This window comes from Geotrypetes seraphini, chromosome 3, assembly GCF_902459505.1.
Source record: "Geotrypetes seraphini chromosome 3, aGeoSer1.1, whole genome shotgun sequence".
In the NCBI taxonomy this organism is placed as follows: Eukaryota; Metazoa; Chordata; class Amphibia; order Gymnophiona; family Dermophiidae; genus Geotrypetes; species Geotrypetes seraphini.
In genome coordinates, this window is record NC_047086.1 from 300,141,363 (window position 1) to 300,162,487 (window position 21,125).

The window sequence follows — 21,125 nt, forward strand, 5'->3', positions numbered from 1 at the left end:
AAAATCTGCCTTTAATGTGCTTGCTAAACCGGTTCCAGCTGATGTGGAGGGGCATAATTGAAAGGGACGTCTAAGTCCATTTGCGTCCAACTCGCAAATCATCCAAAGTAAAAAATAGTATAAGACACATTTTCAAAAAATACATCCAAAATTTTTTTTGTTTCAAAAATCAATTAATTATACGTCCTGCCGATCTGATCATCCAAGCCGCGAAATCGTCCATCTTTATACCACATTTCCATCCAACTTTTTGTCCAAGTCAAAAACGCCTAGAACAAGCCCTGTTGGACATGGCCAGGGGTCTGCAAAGTGATGGACTGAACATCCAGACATGCAATCTAAATAGTGGGGTACCTTACAGGGCACTGCTGTGAACTTCACAGAAAGGGTGCTATGGCTTCTCCTCACTACAGCTCCCATATAGGTCACGGTGAGCCCCCCAAACCACCTCCAGAATCCCCTAGACCCACTTATCTACCACCCCAATAGCCCATATGGCTGCAGGAGCCACTTATATGCCAGTAAAAAAGGTTTTGGGGGTGTATAGGGCAGTTCACATGTTTCAATATCAATGCAGTGATTACAGGGGCTTATGGGCATGGGTCCTCCTCTCTATGGGTCCCTAACCCACCCCCAAGATAACTTCAGCCGCCTTTGTGCTGGACGACTAGGCTTTTCTATGCCAGGTGGCCAGGTGATGATGGTCTGTAGGCTGAATTTTAAAGGTGTGATTAATATTTTTATGGGGTGGGGGGAGGTCGGTGATCACTGGGGTAGTGTGTGGGGGTCTGTTTTATGTGTTTGCAGGAGAGGTGGGCACTCTCTCCCGTCACATCGCACAATCATCCGACACTGTTAAGCCACACACACACAAATTAAAATAATAATTTTAAAAAACCCAACCCAAATTGAAGTTCGGCAGAAGAGATGCCCACTCTCCCTTGCTACGTCGCCAAAACTAATAACACCCCCCCAACACACACACACACACACACACACCACGAGCAAGATGCTCACACTCTCCTGCCACCAAGCAACACCCCCCCCAACGCCCCCTTGGCAGTGGGAGAGATGCCCACTCTCTCCCACTGCCAAGTAACAGACACCCTGACAACCCCGCACCCCAGAGTGGAAGAGATGCCCACTCCCTCCCACCACCAAGAAACTGCACTCCAAGGCAACGGAAGAGATGCCCATCTCTGCCACCACCATTCAATCCACCCACCCCCCACCCCCATGCCTCTGACAATCCCATCCTCTCTCCCTTACCTTACTTAGATGGCTGGCTGTAGGGATGCCTACTCCTGCTTCTTCAAAATGGGGGGAGGGTTGCATGGCAGCAGAAGAGAGTGGACATCTCTCCTGCTGCCAGGGGGTGCAGTTGCTTGGAGGCAAGAGCGAGTGGGCATCTCTCCTGCTGCTGGGGAGATGGTTGTCGGGGTGTCTGTTGCTTGACGGTGGGAAAGAATGGGCATCTCTCACACTGTCGGGGGGGGGGCAGGTGTTGCTTGGCGGCAGGAGACAGTGGGCATCTTTCCCGCTGTCGGTTGGAGGGTTGCTTGACTTCATTGGCTTGATTTGTTATTGGGTTTTGTTTGTTTGTTTTGGGGGGGTTGCATTTATTCTGCACATTCGCCCATTGCTATCACCAGCGTCTAAGGGCTAGATTCATGAACCTGCCTGATCGGGCCCGATCCGGGCAGGTCTGATGAATTCTAGAAACCCTAATATTCAGATGGGGGCAATCAGAGGAACGCCCCCATCTGCCTGCTCGATAGCGATCCCAGCGCATTCCCAGACCATCTGTAAATGGTCTGCACATGCGCTGGACCTCCGGGCCTGGCATAGATTTTTTTTCCTTATTAGAAAGCTCTCATCATATTCAGGTGCTGGGAATGTGCTGGGATATGGGCAATGTTACTTTTAAGAGACATGTAATTAGAGTTGTACACTGAAAAAAAGCAAATGTTTGAACGTAATTATTGCAATGCAGGGAGGTATTGCATGTACAGGATGTAACCCACGGAAAAACTCACTAATTTTCTGTAAGCGGCAATGAGCTCCATTGTAGCGTTTTAAGCGAGCCAAGCCCGTGCATAGATTTTTTTTTCTTTTTTTAAGGAGCCCATGGTTTTAACCCGCTTAAAGCCCGTGGGTTAAAACCACGGGCTTGCATTGCGGGGAAGGGTGGGAGAGTTGGGGCAGATAGTTGTCCGAGGCAGGCAGGCGATCCAGGGCATCAGGAAAGTCGGGGCTGCAGGAGGTTTTCGGGGCTGCGACTTTTTTGTTTTTATTTTTTGCTTTTTTCATCGGGGCAGAGCAGGCTGGAGAAGACCTCTCATTGGGGCAGCAGGCAGGAGAGATTCGGAGCAGCAGAAAGCAGGGCATGCAGAGAGCAGGGCTTCAGAGAGTCTGGTCCCCAGCAGTCGCTTCTTGGGATGATTGGCCAGCCCAGTCGGTTCGGAAAATTTGGTTAGTGAATTGTGTCCCTATCTATTTTGCATGCACGGATTTGAATCAGATCGCAAGAGAGGTTAGTGAATGGGGCTGGAGAGAAATCTGGTTGCAAAGGGGTCGCAAACTGATCGGTACATAATCGGTTTGCTTTGTGAATCTAGCCCTAAGACAGTGAACTGTGTTGGAATTTCTCACTTCAAACTGTTTTGCCGAATGGATTGAATTCTATGGTAGAATGGAAGGCATTTGATTGACGTTGGCGTCTTTTTCTTTGTCACTGACGGGTTGAAATGTTGTGTTGTAATGTGAAAGAAATAACTCCATCGACTATTCCCCTGAAGATGCGATTCAGTGAAACAGGATGTCAGGATGTTTGAGCAAGGATCTTTTTCAGCATTTCACAGACAAGTTTTTTTTGGAATGCTTTGTTTGATGTTATTGATTTTTGCTCTTCCTCCGGAGTTTTTTTTTAAACTGCTATATTTCTGTGGTTGAGGAGGGATCTGTCTATACCAGGGGTAGGCAATTCCGGTCCGCGAGAGCCAGAACCAGGTCAGGTTTTCAGGATCTCCACCATGAATATGTATGAGATGGATTTGCATGCACTGCCTCCTTGAGATGCAAATCTATCTCATGCATATTTATTGTGGATTTCCTGAAAACCTGACCTGGCTCCGGCTCTCGAGGACCAGAATTGCCTACCCCTGGTCTATACTATTAGAGTTTTTGAAAAGGTGGAGTTTTTTTTCCTGACCTATGACTAGTGTGAACCTGTTATTATTATACAGTGGATCTGGTCAGTAACAGAGCTCTGAGTACACTGAGGTCTTTTTCTCCAACAGGTAATATTGTTAATAACTGCTAAATTAGTTTGGATATTTCAGATAGATGCTGGTTCCTGCTCTCCAACAGAAAGGAGGTTCATGTTAATTGAAATCACCCATTATCATATTGTTGCCCAATTTGCCAGCTTCCCTAATCTCTGTAAACATGACCATTCTAATCCATTCTATTCTAAATGTACTCATTTCACCCTCCCTAGTTTGGAGGAAATACAAAGGTGTATTAATTTGCTTAACTTAAAAGGGACTAGTAGAGAGGTCATCCCCCCTTCCTTTTAAAATGGTTTTTTCCTATCTTTGGACCATACATTAAAGATTTGATCCATTCAAGTTTGTCATCTGGGTCCTTACCTACGTCTTGGAAGCAATCAATCATTTATCCTATTATTAAGGATTACAATATTAGCACCCAAGATTTGTCCAATTATCGTCCTATAGCAAACATTCCATTCTTGGCAAAACTTACAGAAAAAATAGTTTTCCAACAAATCACAGATTTTGTTGAGAAAACTAATGTACTTCACCCTAACCAAACTGGTTTCCATCATTGCCACTCTACAGAACTTTCTTTGCTAGGACTCACTACCAAAATTCTATATCATCTAGACCAGTGATTCCCAACCCTGTCCTGGAGGAACATCAGGCCAATCGGGTTTTCAGGCTAGCCCTAATAAATATGCATGAGAGTGATTTGCATATGATGGAAGTGATAGGCATGCAAATTTGCTTCATGCATATTCATTAGGGCTAGCCTGAAAACCCAATTGGCCTGGTGTTCCTCCAGGACAGGGTTGGGAACCACTGATCTAGACCAGTGTTTTTCAACCTTTTTACATCTATGGACCGACAGAAATAAAAGAATTATTCTGTGGACCGGTGGTTGAAGAACACTGGGCTAAGTCGTGGGCCAGACCCTGCCCATCTCTACCCAATCTCCACCCCAGACCCTGCCCCCATAATAGTACTAATTGCATCTTGCACGTCCTGTGCCTCATCTGGAAGCCTTCCCTCTGACGTTGCAACGTCAGAGAGAAGGCTTCCGGTTCAGGCGCAGGATGCCCGTAGGAGCCACTGCCCGTGGCTTTGTGCACTGAATCAGTTAGGAAGAGGGAGCTGGCTCAAAGGTAACGCCGCATCGATCGCACCGTGGACCGGCGGTTGAAGAACAGTGATCTAGACCACCATCAATCAGTACTGCTCATCTCTTTATATCTTTCCTCTGCTTTTGATACCATAGATCATAGCCTGCTTCTAACACGGCTTCACAAAATAGGCATATCCAATCAGGTCATGAACTGGTTTGTTTCCTATCTTACAGATAGATCTTCTAAAGTCATTTTCAACGGCACATCCTCCGAATCCTTTTCCACTAAACACTAAACACTAATCCATCTTATCACCACTGCTCTTTAACATTTTCTTATCGCCCCTTCTGACAGTTGGCCAATCCATTGGCTTTACCGTATTCATCTAAGCGGACGATGTGCAACTGATTCACCCCATCAATCTCAATAACACAGAAGAAATAGCCATCATCAACCAGAAATTAGGAAAAATCGAAGCTTGGTTAGACTCAAATAAACTTTCTCTTAATATCAATAAATCTAAACTTATGTTTTTTCCCTTTAAAGATGGAGCCACACTTCAGGTTCCTCTGAAGCTCAAATCTTTCCCCATCAAAGTTGTTCCCACTTTAAAACTGTTAGGTGTCACTCTTGACAGTAAATTCTCGTATCATTCGCATATTAGTCCAGTCGTTCAGAAATGTTTCTATCGACTCAGAATGATACGTTCCCTGGCTAGGTTACTTAAACCAGCCTCTCTGAACACACTAATTCACACTTTAGTAATTTCCTACATAGATTATTGCAATGCCCTTTATAAGGGCATTACAAAAAGGGGAAATTAGACGGCTTCAAATTGTTCAGAATACAGCAATTAAGATCATTTGTGGAGCAAAAAAAATACGATCACATTACACCCCTTTTGTTTAATGCACATTGGCTTCCCATTGAACATAGAATTAGTTATAAAATCCTACTTTTAACATTCACTACAAAATCAAATAGCCAACCAGATTTCATTAATAGACTTTTAATTCCATATAATTCATCAAAATCTCTCCGGTCTGTATCTCAGAATCTCCTTATTATTCCCTCCCTGAAATCAATTAATACGTTGTGCTTTAATAATTTTGCTGTTACCGCCCCTACTTTATGGAATTCACTACCTAACCACCTACGTAGCGAGTCCGATTTAAAAGAATTTAAAGCAAAGTTTAAAACATTTTTATTCCAAGATACCTTTGGATAAACAACTGACCTTTTAAGGACAAATCTAAAGCATTCTGCTATTTTACCCCATTCCTATTATTTCCTTCTATGTTGCACCTTTCCTATAATAATTGTAGTTCTTCCCCACTACCCTATTGTCTGGATGTAGGTCCGTACATTTTAACAGAGTTTTAAGTCAGACTTTGATGTTATTTAATATCCCTTGTTTTAACGTGTTTTTATGTAATTTTATATTGTAAACCGCTTAGAAACCTGAATAAGCGGTTCAAACAAATCTTTTAATAAACCTGAAACTTGAAACTTGTAAACAGAGAACAGTCATGAACATGGGCTACTGTTAAGATGAGTTATTTTACCACAAGTTGGGTTGTTTCAGCACAGTCCCATTTTATGCAATGACCCTGTGCTAAAATAGCACAACTTAAGATAAAATAATCCATCTTAACAGTAGCTTACATTGATAACATCCTCCCAAAGTGTGCAATAAGGTTCATAAGCTCTATTTTACTGATTTTGTGCACATTATCACAGCCATTTGTGGTTTTGTGCATTACCCCAAAGGCTGCTTTTTCCAAGCAGCTGACACACATCTGTTTCTAAAGAAAGACAAAATAAAAACAAACATACACACCCCAGGTTGATTGTTCCAGGTAGCCTGATGGATTTCCTGGTAGATTTCCGAGCAAATTTTTGACCTCCTTCAATGCATTTAATCGCTCTTTTGATATCTCGCACCCAGGCATCTCTCTCCTCCAGGTATGATGCTTGGAAATAATGATCTTGCTGTTTTGCTGTGCTGAGCTTGAAGACAAGCTAAAACAAAATGAATATACCATGACACTGGAAGCAAATCACTGGCAACTGAACCTATGCACAGAAGCAATGGAGGAAATGGCTTTACTTATTTACATTTCTTTGAAATGCCAGATTAAATTACAACAAATACATTAAATTCTGCATAACCTTTAACTGAGGCATTCTTGTAAATGAATTATGATTTTGATTGTAAATGCTTCAGATGTGTTTATCCTATTTATCTATGTTTGTGTTTGATTATGTTTGTTTTTATGTAAACCACTTAGGTTTAAGCAGGTTAGATGCCATATGATTGCTTGAATTTGACAAAAACTTTAAAAAACCCACCACTGTATTATAATACCCCTGTAATTAGAGGTCAACTAGAGGTCAACCAAATTTTGGTATTGGATTTGGTATCGAAACCAGACTGAAATTTGGGATTGGATTTTGGTCCAAAATGCATGTACATTTTCAGCTGGATTGGGGGTGCAGGGTGGGGGGCCTGAGCCTTGGTGGTGGGCGTGTCGGGGGTTAAGGTTCAGCGGGGTGGTGGTAGGAATGACTGGGCATTCCTCCTGTCTGGCTTACCTTGAGGGGAGAGGTGGTGGCTCCAGTGCAGGAGGGAGTGGCCATCCCTCCTGCCTGGTTTACTTCAGGGGGGGAGTGGATTCTGGGGCAGGAGGAAATAAGCAACCCCTTGCCCAGCTTACTTCATGGGTGGGGGTTCAGGGGTTTTGGCAGGAGGGAATGGGCATCTCTTTTGCCGGCCAACTTCTCGAGGGCGGGGGTTGGGGGGCTTCCCTGCCGCAGGTGCTCAGCTGATCGCGGCATAAGGATTCCCTTGTCACAATCAGCTGATGGCAAGGGATCGGGCACAATTTTCTAACAAACACCTGTGACATGGGCACTGATTAGAAAATTGGGCTGGTTAGGTGGGGTTGAGTGTCTGTCCCTCAGGGTAGACATGATTCTGTATAGGATGCCGATATGCGATTCTTAGCCGCTAATAAGGCAGCTGCAGAACCTGTGTCCTGTGCAGAATCAGGACCTCAGTCCAGCAATTTTCCACTTTTTTGTTCTGTATTTTTCCAATGGAATGAAAAAAGTGGAAAATCACTAGACTAAGTGCGTAGCCCTCGATGGAGACTGTCCCAACTTTGTTGATTGGGCTGAGAACTTTTCAGCGGGCCCCTCATACCTGCTCTACTCCACTTATCCTATATAATAAAACGTTAGTGGCGCATGCGCTTTTAAAAAAGCATGATTCCTGCCGCTGTGGTGTGTGATCCGTGGCCGTGTTCCATTTTAGAACCCGGCCAGGGATCACTCTGGCCATTCCCCTCCTCCCGCCTTCACCAACCCGAAGCAAGCTCAACACACCTCCCGCCCTCACCTCGCCAACCCGAAGCAAGCTGGAACATACCTCCCGCCCTCGCTCACTGCTGCTGCCGCTACCGCTGATCCTCCTCTTTGGGGCAGCCTGCGATCGTGGCCGGTTTTGGCGGGCTTAGCGGGCTGCTTTCCGGCCTCGGTGGCACGTTCCCTCTGACGCATGGGATCGCGTCGGGGGAGGGAGCGTGCTTCTGGGTTGGGGAGCGGCCTGCGAAGTTTGCTGGGGCCGGCCACCACAATCGCGGCCTGCTTTGAAGAGGAGCAGGCCAGAAGACACCGGGATGGAGGGAGGGTAAGCAGGGGGATTAATTCAGGGGACCAGAGGGAAATGGGGCTGCTTTGGGGGGGAGGGGTGTGCTGAGGGGAGACAGAAGGGGCCATGGAGAGATAGGGAGAAGGAAAGGGGGCTGCTTTGGGGTGAGGTGTGCTGGGGACAGACAGTTTTGCTCTGGGGGGAAGACAAGGGGCTATGGAGAGACAGGGAGAGGGAAAGGGGGCTGCTTTGGGGGAGGGATGTGCTGGGGGGAGACAGAAGGGGCCATGGAGAAATAGGGAGAGGGAAAGGGGGCTGCTTTGGGGGAGAGGTATGCTGGGGACAGACAGATTTACTCTGGGGGGAAGACAGAAGGGGCCATGGAGAGACAGGGAGAAGGAAAGGGGGCTGCTTTGGGGGAGGGGTGTGCTGGGGGGAGACAGAAGGGGCCATGGAGAGATAGGGAGAGGGGAAAGGGGCTGCTTTGGTTGGGAGGTGTGTTGGAGACAGACAGCTTTGCTCTGGGGGGAAGACAGAAGGGGCCATGGACAGACAGGGAGAGGGAAAGGGGGCTGCTTTGGGGGGAGGAGTGTGCTTAGGGCAAACAGCTTTGCTCTGGGGGGGAAGACAGAAGAGGGCCATGGAGAGACAGTTAGGGAGAGGGAAAGGGGGCTGCTTTGGGGGGAGGTGTGTGCTGGGGGCAGACAGCTTTGCTCGGGGGGGGGGGGAGGAGACAGAAGGACACAGACAGCGGCCAAGGAGAGAGAGATAAAGAAACACAGACAGACAGACACATCTATTCTAGTACCCGTTAATATAACAGGCTTAAAGACTAGTGATTGTATATAACTCTATCATATCACCCCTTAGCTGTCTGCTCTCTGAACTGAAAAATCCTAACCTCTTTAGCCTTTTTTTGCAGGAAAGTCATTCCACCTCATTATTATTTTGGTCACCTTTCCTAATTCTTCTATATCTTCTTTGATTTGTAATTACTGACACATCATATAACTTGGACCTCATTTGAGGACAAGCTTTTTTAACATACTGTCTGCAAGATTTTAGATACAGGCCCATACATAAAACCCTGGATTCTGTATTGGTTGCCCAAAGTTGGGTGGTGGATCCAAGATCCATGCACCACTTATGAGGAAATGGACATTCAATTGGTACTAACTGGTGCTTGATTGATGTTGCGTGTGGATCTCCCCTGCATGTTATTCTATAAACCAATCTAATATTTGTGCATCACACAAACCTTAAACAGACTCAAGGCGAACTGCAGTGGGAAAAGGGCATCTTGGGGCATAGAGGGGAGGGAAGGGGGAAGGAAGAGAAAAGGGAGAAGAAGGACCTAATCATACTAAGCATAAAAACTTGAAAGGTACATGTAGTGTACATGTAGATATCAGTTATCAAAGAGTAGGGTTTTCAGTTTTTGGGGGAATAAGGTATAGTTGGGTTCTGTTCTAATTGTCTCTGCGAGGTCATTCCAAATTTTGACTCCCTGGAAAGTGAGCATGGATTAGAACAGGGGTGGGCAACTCCGGTCTACGAGGGCCGGATTCCAGTCAGATTTTCAGGATTTCCCCAATGAATATGCATAGAAAGTAGTGCATGCAAATAAATCTCATGCATATTCATTGGGGAAATAAGAACATAAGGAGTGCCTCTGCTGGGTCAGACCAGAGGTCCATCATGCCCAGCAGTCCGCTCGTGCGGTGGCCCAACAGGTCCAGGACCTGTGTAGTAGTCCTCTATCTATACCCCTCTATCCCCTTTTCCTTCAGAAAATTGTCCAATCCCTTCTTGAACCATAATACCATGCTCTGTCCTATCACGTCCTCTGGAAGCGCATTCCAGGTGTCCACCACCCGTTGGGTGAAGAAAAACTTCCTAGCATTGGTTTTGAATCTGTCCCCTTTCAACTTTTCTGAATGCCCTCTCGTTCTTGTAGTTTTCGAAAGTTTGAAGAATCTGTCCCTCTCTACTTTCTCTATGCCCTTCATGATCTTGTAAATCTCTATCATATCCCCTCTAATTCTCCTCTTCTCCAGGGAAAAGAGCCCCAGTTTCTTCAGTCTCTCAGTGTATGAAAGGTTCTCCATACCCTATATCAAACGTGTCGCTCTCCTCTGAACCCTCTCGAGTATCGCCATATCCTTCTTAAGGTACAGCGACCAGTATTGGACACAGTACTCCAGATGCGGATGCACCATCGCCTGATACAACGGCAGGATAACTTCTTTCGTTCTGTTTGTAATACCCTTCTTGATTATACCTAGCATTCTATTCGCTCTTTTAGCGGCCGCTGCGCACTGTGCCGTCGGCTTCATTGTTTTGTCCACAATTACACCCAAGTCCCTTTCTTGGGTACTTTCAGACCATACTTAGAGTACTGTGTCCAACACTGGTCTCCATACCTAAAAAAGGATATAACCCTGCTGGAAAGGGTGCAGAGGCGAGCCACGAAGCTAGTAAAAGGTATGAAAAATTTGAGCTACAAAGAACGCCTCGGAAGACTGGGACTGTTCACTCTCGAGAAAAGGAGACTGCGAGGGGATATGATTGAGACTTTTAAAATACTGAAAGGATTCGACAAAATAGAGCAAGAAACACCGTTGTTCACATTGTCAAAAGTGATACGGACAAGGGGTCATGGACTAAAGCTGAGGGGCAGCAGGCTTAGGACAAATGTCAGGAAGTTCTGTTTCACATAGCGAGTGGTGGACACTTGGAATGCTCTCCTGGAGGAGGTGGTGACGGAGTCTACCATTCTGGGTACCGACTGGATTCCAGCCCTTGAGGACCGGAGTCACCCACCCCTGGATTAGAATATTTGTCTGTACTTGAGATTTTTTGTCGAGGGAAGTTTAGTTGAATCCTGTTAACAATTCTGTGAGAGGTGGATCATGCATCAGAAATGTTTGATAAGAGGGGCGGTTGAGTTACCATAGATCAGGGATGTCAAAGTCCCTCCTCGAGGGCCACAATCCAGTTGGGTTTTCAGGATTTCCCCAATGAATATGCAGGAAATCTATTTGCATGCACTGCTTTCATTGTTTGCTAATAGATCTCATGCATATTCATTGGGGAAATCTTGAAAACCCAACTGGATTGCGGCCCTCAAGGATGGTCCTTGACACCCCTGCCATATATTATGTTTTCAATTTTATTCAGGATGTTTTGAATTTTATTCAGGATTAGATGGGTAGCCAGTGAAGTTGTTTAAGGTAGGCTCAGATTGAGTTGTATTTTTTCAGGCTGAAAATGAGTCTTATCGCAGTGTTTTGAATAAGCTACATTTTGTGCATTAGGATGGACTTGATTCCTATGTAGGCACCTAACCTTTTCCATACACAGCCCAAAAGAGGATATGGCCATGGGAGGGGTATAGATGGGTCATGGGAATTCCCAAACATTAGGCATCAGGCTATAGAGTAGTACCGACCTGTGCCTAATTTTAGGTGCTGGACTACTCTATTTATTTATTTCGATTTCTATCCCATCCTCCCAGAAACTAACGGCCCCGAAGCCCATAGAGATTTAAAGGGTTTTGGGGCTGTTGCCAGTTGCCACGAAGCAGCCACTAGCTCGGCTTTGTAAAAGAGGCCGACAGAGTACATAGGAGGAATGAAAAAAGAGTCCGCTTAACTGCCGCTTAACTGCCGGAGTCCGCTTAACTGAAGAGGCATAAGTCCAGAACCTAAAGTTAGGTGTGACCTGTTTGCTAAGCCAGTATTCTAATGTCAGGCACTCTTTATAGAATAAGGACTCAATGTGGATCATTTTGGTGCCTACCTTTCAGTGCTATATATAGAATTCCCTCCAAAGTACTTACCATCCTTTTAGCAAAATCCTGACAGGGACTATGAATTATGCTTCCTTTCAAAGGGATCATTCCTTTTGGACTGTTATCATTTTTCTTCTTGTAAAATTCTATCCCGTCTTCCTGAAGGATCACCCACATTGGCTTCCATGTATTGAACATGCTACCCTACAATAGACCAAATGTCAAGATTGTTGTATAGGGCAGTTTGCCAACTCCACATTTTCCAATAAGCAGCAATCAAGCCAGACAGACGTCAGAACAAATGAGCCCTTAATTTAAACGATTAATTATATTCCTGTTGGATTTATTTATTCATCTATTTATTGTGAACATTTGTTACAGTGTCCGTTGGGTTAAAAGCACATCCAGGCAGTTTATAAGGAAAAATCCGCTAGCTGCCAGACACAAAAATTAGGCTGAGAGGATAAGTCAAAAAAGGAGAAAAGAGATAAGAAAATATTAAGCAGGCAGCATCACTTCTCTGCACCCGAGTTAAAACAGCTGGGTTTTGATAGCTTTTTTAAACTTTGAGAAAGAGGATTCATAATGAATAGAAGCCCCCTTTAACAAAGCTGCGCAGCCGAGTGCCATGCGGCAAATGCTCCAATATCCATCTATGGTCGTCGGAACATTTACCATGCCAGCCCACGCTGCCAGCTTTTGTAAAAGAGGGGTAAGGTTACAGTTATTTTAATTGATATACCGCTATTTTTAACAAAAGAGTCAAATAAAAGCGATTTACAATACATAAAAACAATGGGCAGTAATTAAAATCAATAAAATAAAATAAAAAAACGAGGGAAATATATGCAGTACAGAGAGGCAGTGAATTCAGAAGAGATGGACCTGAGGAAGAGATGAATAAAGCATGGGAAATATCTAGATAAGAGCACAAAGGGGTGTCAGGAAGAGAAGGAAAGCCTGGGAAGCACAGAGATAATGAGAAGGGATGTTAGACCTCAACAGATAAGAGGGGGGAAGTGGCCTTTCCAAGGAGAAAGTATTGTGATCCAGAATAAGATTTCTTTAAATTTATTTCATGCAGAAACAGGAAGTGAGTGCTGTGAAATAGGAAGTGGAAGTTGTGATCGCAGTAGTGGGCACCAAGTGTAAGTTTACAATAACGGAAGAGGATTAGAAAAGTTGGAGTAATTTGAGAGAAGGGAAATGGGAGAGTTAGGGGGGGTGAGAGAAGGAGATGTAAAATTGCTATGTGGGTGAAAAGTAAAGAAGGGTGAGAAAGAGGGTGAAATTTGAGTGGATAGAACAGCAGAAAAGAGGGAAAAGGGGAAGAGAATTAAAATGAAAAAATGATTATGCCAAAGACAGGTGTAGCAAGGCAATGGAACAAGACAGAAGGAGGGAGAAGTAAAGAACATCAGCAACTGGAAAGAGAGTTAGCAGAAAAGAGTTTTACTTGTCTGTTAACTTTGAAATCTCTTCTTTTTAAAGCTCCAGCATATATCGATAAACTCTTGGGGCCTCTTTTACAAAGACCCGCTAAGCGTTTTAGCGCAGATTTAGCGCATGCTAGATCAACACGTTTGCTAACCCCTAACGCGTCCGTAGGATAACACGCACGCGTTAGCATTTAGTGCGTGTTTACCGCGCGCTGAAAAGCTTAGTGCACCTTTGTAAAAGAGGGGGTTGGTTCCCTATGCCTCTGCCAAAACGCTCAGATCTAGTGATCAACACTTATTGATAGTTCCCTCTCTTAAAATCGTTAGTACACATCGACAGTATATTTTTTGCATCACAGCAACACAAACTTGGAATTCCTTGTCCATTTATTTAAGAGAAGAGCGTCTTATAAACCGATTTATGAGCAAGTTAAAGTGCTTTCTTTTTAAAGATGCCTTTGGCTGATTCATTTTTTAGATTTGGTCTTCTCCTTTGAATTTTATACTCTGCTATTTTTATTTATCCCCTCCTGATGTTTAACCCCTTATTTGTTTATTTTCTATTAACTATTGTATTTCTTACCCTTTTTGTAATGTATGTCATGTTCGGTGAGTGTTGTTTGTGCGTTTGTTCCCCCTGAAAATTGTAAAGTGTTTAAAAAATGTATTAAGTGATTAATCAAATTCTAAATAAAACTTGTAAACTTGGATTTATTAATTGGACTATGTTAGCTTTGGGAACTGGGCAAGACAAATGACTTTGTATTAATTTTAACATAAAAAAAGAAATGCAATTCTATTTTTATTTCTCCAGTATTCCTGTATATGTTAAGTCCGACAGGGCTTCCAGTTCAATTGGGCTTATTCATAAACAAATGAAAAGTTGTCACTTGACTATATAGTGATCAAATTCCATCTTTTATTCTCTGGGAAAATTAAACCAGGAATCTGATTGGTCACTATGTACAAGTTCTATACTTTTTAGAGAACTTTCTTTTCTCCTGTTTTAATAAATAAATCCCACCTGTAAGTCTCATCGTACATTTTTACCGTTTGTAAGAACAAAACATCATCTGTCATGTTCTGTGCACCAGTTACAATGACTAGTAGAGAGTGTGGTATAGTGATTAGAGCTACAGCCTCAGCATCCTGAAGTTGTGGGTTCAAACCCCATGCTGCTTCTTATGACCCTGGGCAAGTCACTTAATCCTCCACTACCCCAGGTATATTAGATAGATTGTGAGCCCACTGGGACAGATAGGGAAAATGCTTGAAGTACTTGAATATAAACCACTTTCAATGTGGTTGTAAAACTATTTAAAATGACAGTATTATACAAGTCCCAATCCCTAAGTATGTTGCCAAATTCATTAATTCTTTAATAATAGCTTAAATACTATAAAAACTGTAAATAAAATTAACCCACATACACCTTCTCAAGACAGGTGTAAATCTACCCATGTACAATATACTGTACATGACCACATGTATTTTATAAAGTGCATCCATAAATTGTTCCTCTGCACCCCAGAGGATGCCTACACCAAAACTGTATACATGTAATCCTGGTTTTGAGTGTACTTTAATCTGTGGTGGATGAAACTCACCATAAAATTATCCTCCAAAAGTCCACCAAGGAATTTGATTCTTTTTCTGACTGAGCTTAATGACATCGGTACTCTCCCCTAGCTATAGTAAGCTTTTGAGCTTACTGAGCATGTGCAGGATTGTCCTCCTATTTGAGCCCCTCCCCTCTGCCTGTCAATTTTATTCCTAGCAATAAGCGATGGAGGATGGGCAAATGTGGCTGCATTCCCCTACAGATCGAAGAAAGTTATCATGTCGCTGTACCGGGCCATGGTGCGCCCTCACCTGGAGTACTGCGTCCAGCACTGGTCGCCGTACATGAAGAAGGACATGGTACTACTCAAAAGGGTCCAGAGAAGAGTGACTAAGATGGTTAAAGGGCTGGAGGATTTACCATACAGCAAAAGATTAGAGAAACTGGGCCTCTTCTCCCTCGAACAGAGGAGATTGAGAGGGGACATGATCGAAACATTTAAGGTACTGAAGGGAATAGACTCAGTTATAAGGACAGGTTGTTCACCCTCTCCAAGGTAAGGAGAGGGCACTCTCTAAAGTTAAAAGGGGATAGATTCCGTACGAACATAAGGAAGTTCTTCTTGACCCAGAGAGTGGTAGAGAACTGGAACGCTCTTCCGGAGTCTGTCATAGGGGAAATCACCCTCCAGGGATTCAAGACCAAGTTAGACAAGTTCCTGCTGAACTGGAATGTACTTAGGTAAGGCTGGTCTCAGTTAGGGCGCTGGTCTTCGACCAGAGGGCCGCCGCGTGAGCGGACTGCTGGGCGGCAATTCTTATGTTCTTATGTTGCTGTCTACGGAGAACACCTATTACAGGTAAACAACTTTGCTTTCTCCGGAGACAGGCAGGGGATATGCAGCCCCACTTGATGGTGAGTCCCAAGCTGTAAAAGCATATGGGAGGTGGAAAACATACTTCAAAGAGATTGCGTAAAACTGATTGGCAAAAGCGAATATCTGGAGCTAAAGTGTGGTCCAAGCAGCACGGCATTGTAAAAGTATGTACAGAAGACTAGGTTGCTGGTTTGGAAATAACCTAGATTGGGGCGAATTTCAAGTTGGCTATTGGAGCCGCTGTAGTTCATAGTTGATGCCCTGCCTGGGAGGTCACAGTCAAAAAGAACATCATCAAACTGGATAGTAGACTTCACATCCTTCTCTTTCACCCCTGTGAGTTTAGCCTTAAAAGGGCACGCTCCCTTTCATATTGCTGATGTGGCAACGGGAGGGGGCATGGGTAGGTCAGAGGCATGCCTATCAGTTATGCGTGCAAAATATAGAATACTAGCATTTATACGCCTATCTGCCTATAGCTGGGAGGTGGCGTAGCGAGAGTGAGAGGCGCCCGGGGCAGCGGTGCCCCTCCCCCACCCTCATCTCCAATCCTCCCTGCCGCATGTGCTCCCCCTTCCCTTCCTCCCTGGTACCTCTAGTTGAAGTTGTTCCTCGCGGCGGTCAACAACGTGCTCCTCGCGACTCTGTCAGCTCTCCCTCCGATGTCACTTCCTACGTGCGGCACCCGAAAGTGACATCAGTGGAAGAGACGACGGGTCGCAAGGAGCATGATGCTGACCCAGCGAGCAACAACTTCAACTAGAGGTACGGGGAAAAGAAGGGGGGGCGCGCATGGCACGGGGGGAGTGGGACGAGGCGGGGGTGGAATGGTCTGCCCCCACCAACCTGGCACCTGGGGGCGGTCACTGCAGCTGGGCACCAGCATTTACACCTGCCTTTGACATGGCATAAGTGTTCTCGCTTAAAGTTAGGCAGGTGTATGCGGACTTATGCTTACATTCTGTAACAACAGTTAAGAACATAAGAATTGCCACTGCTGGGCAGACCATAGGTCCATCGTGCCCAGCAGTCCACTCACGCAACAGCCCCCAGGTCAAAGACCAGTGTTCTAAATGAGTCCAGCCTCACCTGCGTACTTTCCAGTTTAGCAGGAACTTGTCCAACTTTGTCTTGAATCCCTGGAGGGTGTTTTCCCCTTTAACAGACTCCGGAAGAGCGTTCCAGTTGTCTACCACTCTCTGGGTGAAGAAGAACTTCCTTACGTTTGTAAGGAATCTATCCCCTTTCAACTTTAGAGAGTGCCCTCTCGTTCTCCCTACTTTGGAGAGGGTGAACAACCTGTCTTTATCTGCTAAGTCTATTCCCTTCAGTATTTTGAATGTTTCAATCATGTCCCCTCTCAGTCTCCTCTTTCCAAGGGAGAAGAAACCCAGTTTCTCCAATCTCTCATTGTATGGCAGCTCCTCCAGCCCTTAACCATTGTAGTCGCTCTTCTCTGGACCCTTTCGAGTAGTACTGTGTCCTTCTTCATGTATGGTGACCAGTGCTGGACGCAGTACTCCAGGTGAGGGCGCATCATGGCCCGGTTCAGCGGCATGATAACTTTCTCCGATCTGTTTATGATCCCCTTCTTAATCATTCCTAGCATTCTGTTCGTCCTTTTCGCCACCGCCGCACATTGCGCAGACGGCTTCATCGACTTGTCGATCAGAACTCTCAAGTCTCTTTCCTAGGAGGTCTCTCCAAGTACCACCCCGGACATCCTGTATTCGTGCATGTAATTGCTATTATAGAATCTGCATTAAGCATGCTGTATCCTATTACCTAACTTTAGATTCCCTGTCTTGAATCTACTTCTTAATGTGCAGTAAGTGCAAAAACTTAATACGCTTTAGTTAGCATGCCCTATAAAGCAATAGCTGGCCTGGGAAATTCAATTCAAAACACATGGAGGGACATTTTCGATATGACGTCCAAATTCGAGTTCGGGCGTTTTGAGAAGTATGCACAAAAGTCCGGTAGCAAACAGGACCTTTTTTGCAATAGAAAAACATCTATCTTTTTGTTTCAAAGCTGGCCATTTCTTAGATTTGCTTGTCCTCGGTGCGTCTATGCTTTTGAACCATTTTCAAAAAACCATACAAACCCATGTTCAAAAGAAAGAAGGAGATAGTGGATGCTGCGGATGGGCATACTGGATGGGCCATTTGCCCGTTATCTGCCATCATGTTTCTATTTTTCTAAAAGAAAAATGCACAAAACAAGTCGTTGGATTGGAAGGGTCAGCATTTTTAGTAGACTGGCCACATAGATATCCCAGCAGAACAGTGGAGCACCATAGGGTAGGGTTGCCAGATTTTCCAATCAGAAAATCCGGACCTCTAGACCCGTCCCAGGTCTGCCCAGCTCCTCCTATCCCCGCCCTGGATATTTTCTAAAATATTTGATTATTGCAGAAAAACGGCCAAATCATAATCCCTCCCTAGTCCTGCCAAAAGCCACACCTCCAACACACCCCTCCAGATTTAAAAGCACTGCAGACAACCACCATAGAAATTCATCTACAAAAACCATTTTGAAAATAGCAAAGTTGGAAGGTTTGGCACATTCATCTGCTCCTTTATGCTAATTTTTGACCAATTTTTTTTTTTTTTTAAATGATCTCTTTAGGCAGTCAGCACCTGCTGCAACCACTTATCTGCTTTTAAATATCGGCTTCTAAATATTGATTTAATTTGAAGTGTCAATATTTTATTCATACGCAAAGAAAAGATGGTCTGTGCAGCACAACACAAATGCTCTTACTTCAAACTTTCAAAGTATTTTCACATGAAAGGAACCACAAAAAAAGGGCACACTTAAAAAGCAACTTCCTGAAAATGGAACTTCCTTTTTTCACCTTGCTTTCATTTCAGTCCTTTTATATTTACAAGGGGGAGCTGAAAAGTTCTCAGCCCAACCAACTAACTTCCTAAATTCTGAGCATTATTTTGCCACTGTAGTTGAAAAGAGTGTTATCTTATTTCGTTAAGTGCTAATTTGCAGACACAAAATTCTGTGTTTTGACATTGTTTCAGATCATTGATTGAACCATTTCCACGTCATTCTCTTCTTGGTTAGGTGTTTCAGCACCCCCTTGTTAGGTGAAGAGTTTGTGTCTGGTAACCAGAACTAGATTGTGATGTCATAATGCCTCATTACACCAATAAGAGCCAACCTCATCAGTGATGTCACAATGGCTTGATTATCCTATATTTGGCTCACTTTTATTACATATGAGGGGGTGCTGAAAAGTTCTCAACCCAACCAACTAACTTCCTAAATTCTGAGCATTATTTTGCCACTGTAGTTGAAAAGAGTGTTATCTTATTTCGTTAAGTTCTAATTTGCAGAAACAAAATTCTATGTTTTGACATTGTCTTGGTGACGACACAGGCACCTGTCCTCCTCTCTGCCCCCCCCCAACCCCCCACTGCCGTACATGCGTGCCACTTTCCTTCCCCCGTACCTCTGTATCACTTCTGGCGCGAGCGGCAGCCACCAACCTGCTGTTGCACCAGCATCAGCTCTTTCTCTGATGTCATTTCCTGAACCCGCACCTAGAAAGTGACATCAGAGGAAGAGCTGATTGCGGCGCGACAGCAGGTTGGGGGTTACTGCTCATGCCACAAATGTTACAGAGGCACAGGGAAGGGAAGGGAAGTGGCGAGTGTGCACGGCAGGAGAAGGCGGGGAAGGAGTGTGTGGAGGAGGGGCACTACCACCTGGGCACCTCTCACAATCACCACATCACTGAATGAACCATATCCAAATCATTCTCTTCTTGGTTGGGCTGAGAACTTTTCAGCAAACCCTCGTATGTAAATAATTTATGTTGTGTGAATCCAACTTATTATCCTAATAAAAGTACATAAATAGCATCGTTTCAATGTTACAGTTTACATTTTTTATATAAGTAATTATTATAAGAATGGATTGAAGTAACTTAGAACCTAGAAATTACACATGAAGAAAATATACAGATCTTGTTTCTCTAACCTAAACCTTTTTTAATGTAAAAGTCTTATGAGAACTTTAATAAGCAGTGTGCCCTTATAGACTAGACTAAGGTTACCATACAGCTCCAGACAAAGGAGGCCAGACTGAGAGACATCCAGGTTTTATTTCCATTGTTGGAAGTAAAACCTGGATATCTCAATCCATCCTCCTTTTTCTGGAGCCATGTGGTAACACTATGGGCTCCTTTAACGAAGCCACGTTAGCGGTTTAATGCGCGTAATAGCGCACGCTAAACTGCCGGCCGCTCTAGCCGCTACCGCCTCCTCTTGAGCAGGCGGTAGTTTTTCGGCTAGCTCAGGGGTTAGCACGTAATAGAAATTTACATGCGATACAGCCGCTAAAGCGGCTTCATAAAAGGAACCCTATGCTAGACAGAGTAGGCCAGAGAAAGGTACCATTGATCCACAACACTACCATTGGAGATTACTGCAATGGTTTATCAAGTTTTGATTTAAGCAGGGGATCTCTAGCATTCATTTTATTTTATTTTTTTAGAAGTCAGAAGAATGCTAAGACAGTTCAAGAGAAGAATTTTATAATCATCTTCTCTTCTGTTTACTGCTAGGGGAAGGTGAGTTAATTCTTCCTTTTGTTTTGGTTTTTTGTTGTTGTAAGATTTTTCACTTTCTTCCTAATGAATGAGAAAAGAAAGTGCCCAAGAACAAGATAAAGCCTTAATTACTTCAGGTTCTTTTCCCATTCATGAGGGAGCCAGACAGCTGAATTTTGGGAAATTAGGAGTCAGGGGAGGGGGGGTTGTGGTTTGTTTGTTTTGTTAAGGTGGGAGGTTATCTAGTGGTCTTGGAAACCTGACAGTTCACCCCTGTGTCTGTCAGACTAAGGGATTTGGTGCTAGCTAGACAGAAAGATTTTGGAGGTATGATTATGAATGCCTACTCAGCATCACTAAGGAGAACAAAGAATACTCTGGTGTTCTCCTAGAGAAAACAGTTGTCAGTACCTGTCTGGTAGACTGAGAAAAAGAGGGAGGAAGAAAATCAACAGAAGTTAAGCTGGGAATCCCAGGTAGAGAGTGGAATCCTAAAGAGAAAGGAGAAATTTTATTGTCTATACTGAGAAGAGCTCTCGAATCCAAGATGGAAACAGAAAATTCCAGAGTGGCCAAAGGAAGAAGAGATTTACATGCTGGATGTTTAATTTGGATGCCAGGTAAAGAAACATGCCAGATGTCAAGTCATATTTATTCAAGAAATTCTTCAGTAAAGGTTATTTTATGTTGGAACACTATTGTTTGATCACTTATTTATTGGGAAACCAAAAGTGATCAAGATTCCGAAGGGCTATGAAAGAAAGCCTTCCTCTTGATCAGTAGAACCCGTGGCATGCAGTAAGCGAAGGAGACCTCAAATATGTCCTGCAGTGAGCCACCTCAGCTTAT

General features: G+C 44.1%; 1 protein-coding gene across 2 annotated transcripts in view; it reads right to left on the reverse strand.

The window, feature by feature from the left end:
• The window catches only part of PLEK (pleckstrin), a 113,352-nt gene that overhangs the window by 28,183 nt on the left and 64,044 nt on the right, over positions 1–21,125 (reverse strand). Inside the window, exons 2-3 of one of the 2 annotated variants that reach the window (XM_033939287.1) lie at positions 11,878–12,033; positions 6,225–6,406 (exon numbers count right to left, since the gene is read on the reverse strand). In XM_033939287.1, coding sequence (XP_033795178.1) covers positions 6,225–6,406; positions 11,878–12,033 — 338 coding nt within the window. The remainder of the gene's footprint in view (positions 1–6,224; positions 6,407–11,877; positions 12,034–21,125) is intronic. The other variant, XM_033939288.1, reaches the window with a different exon arrangement.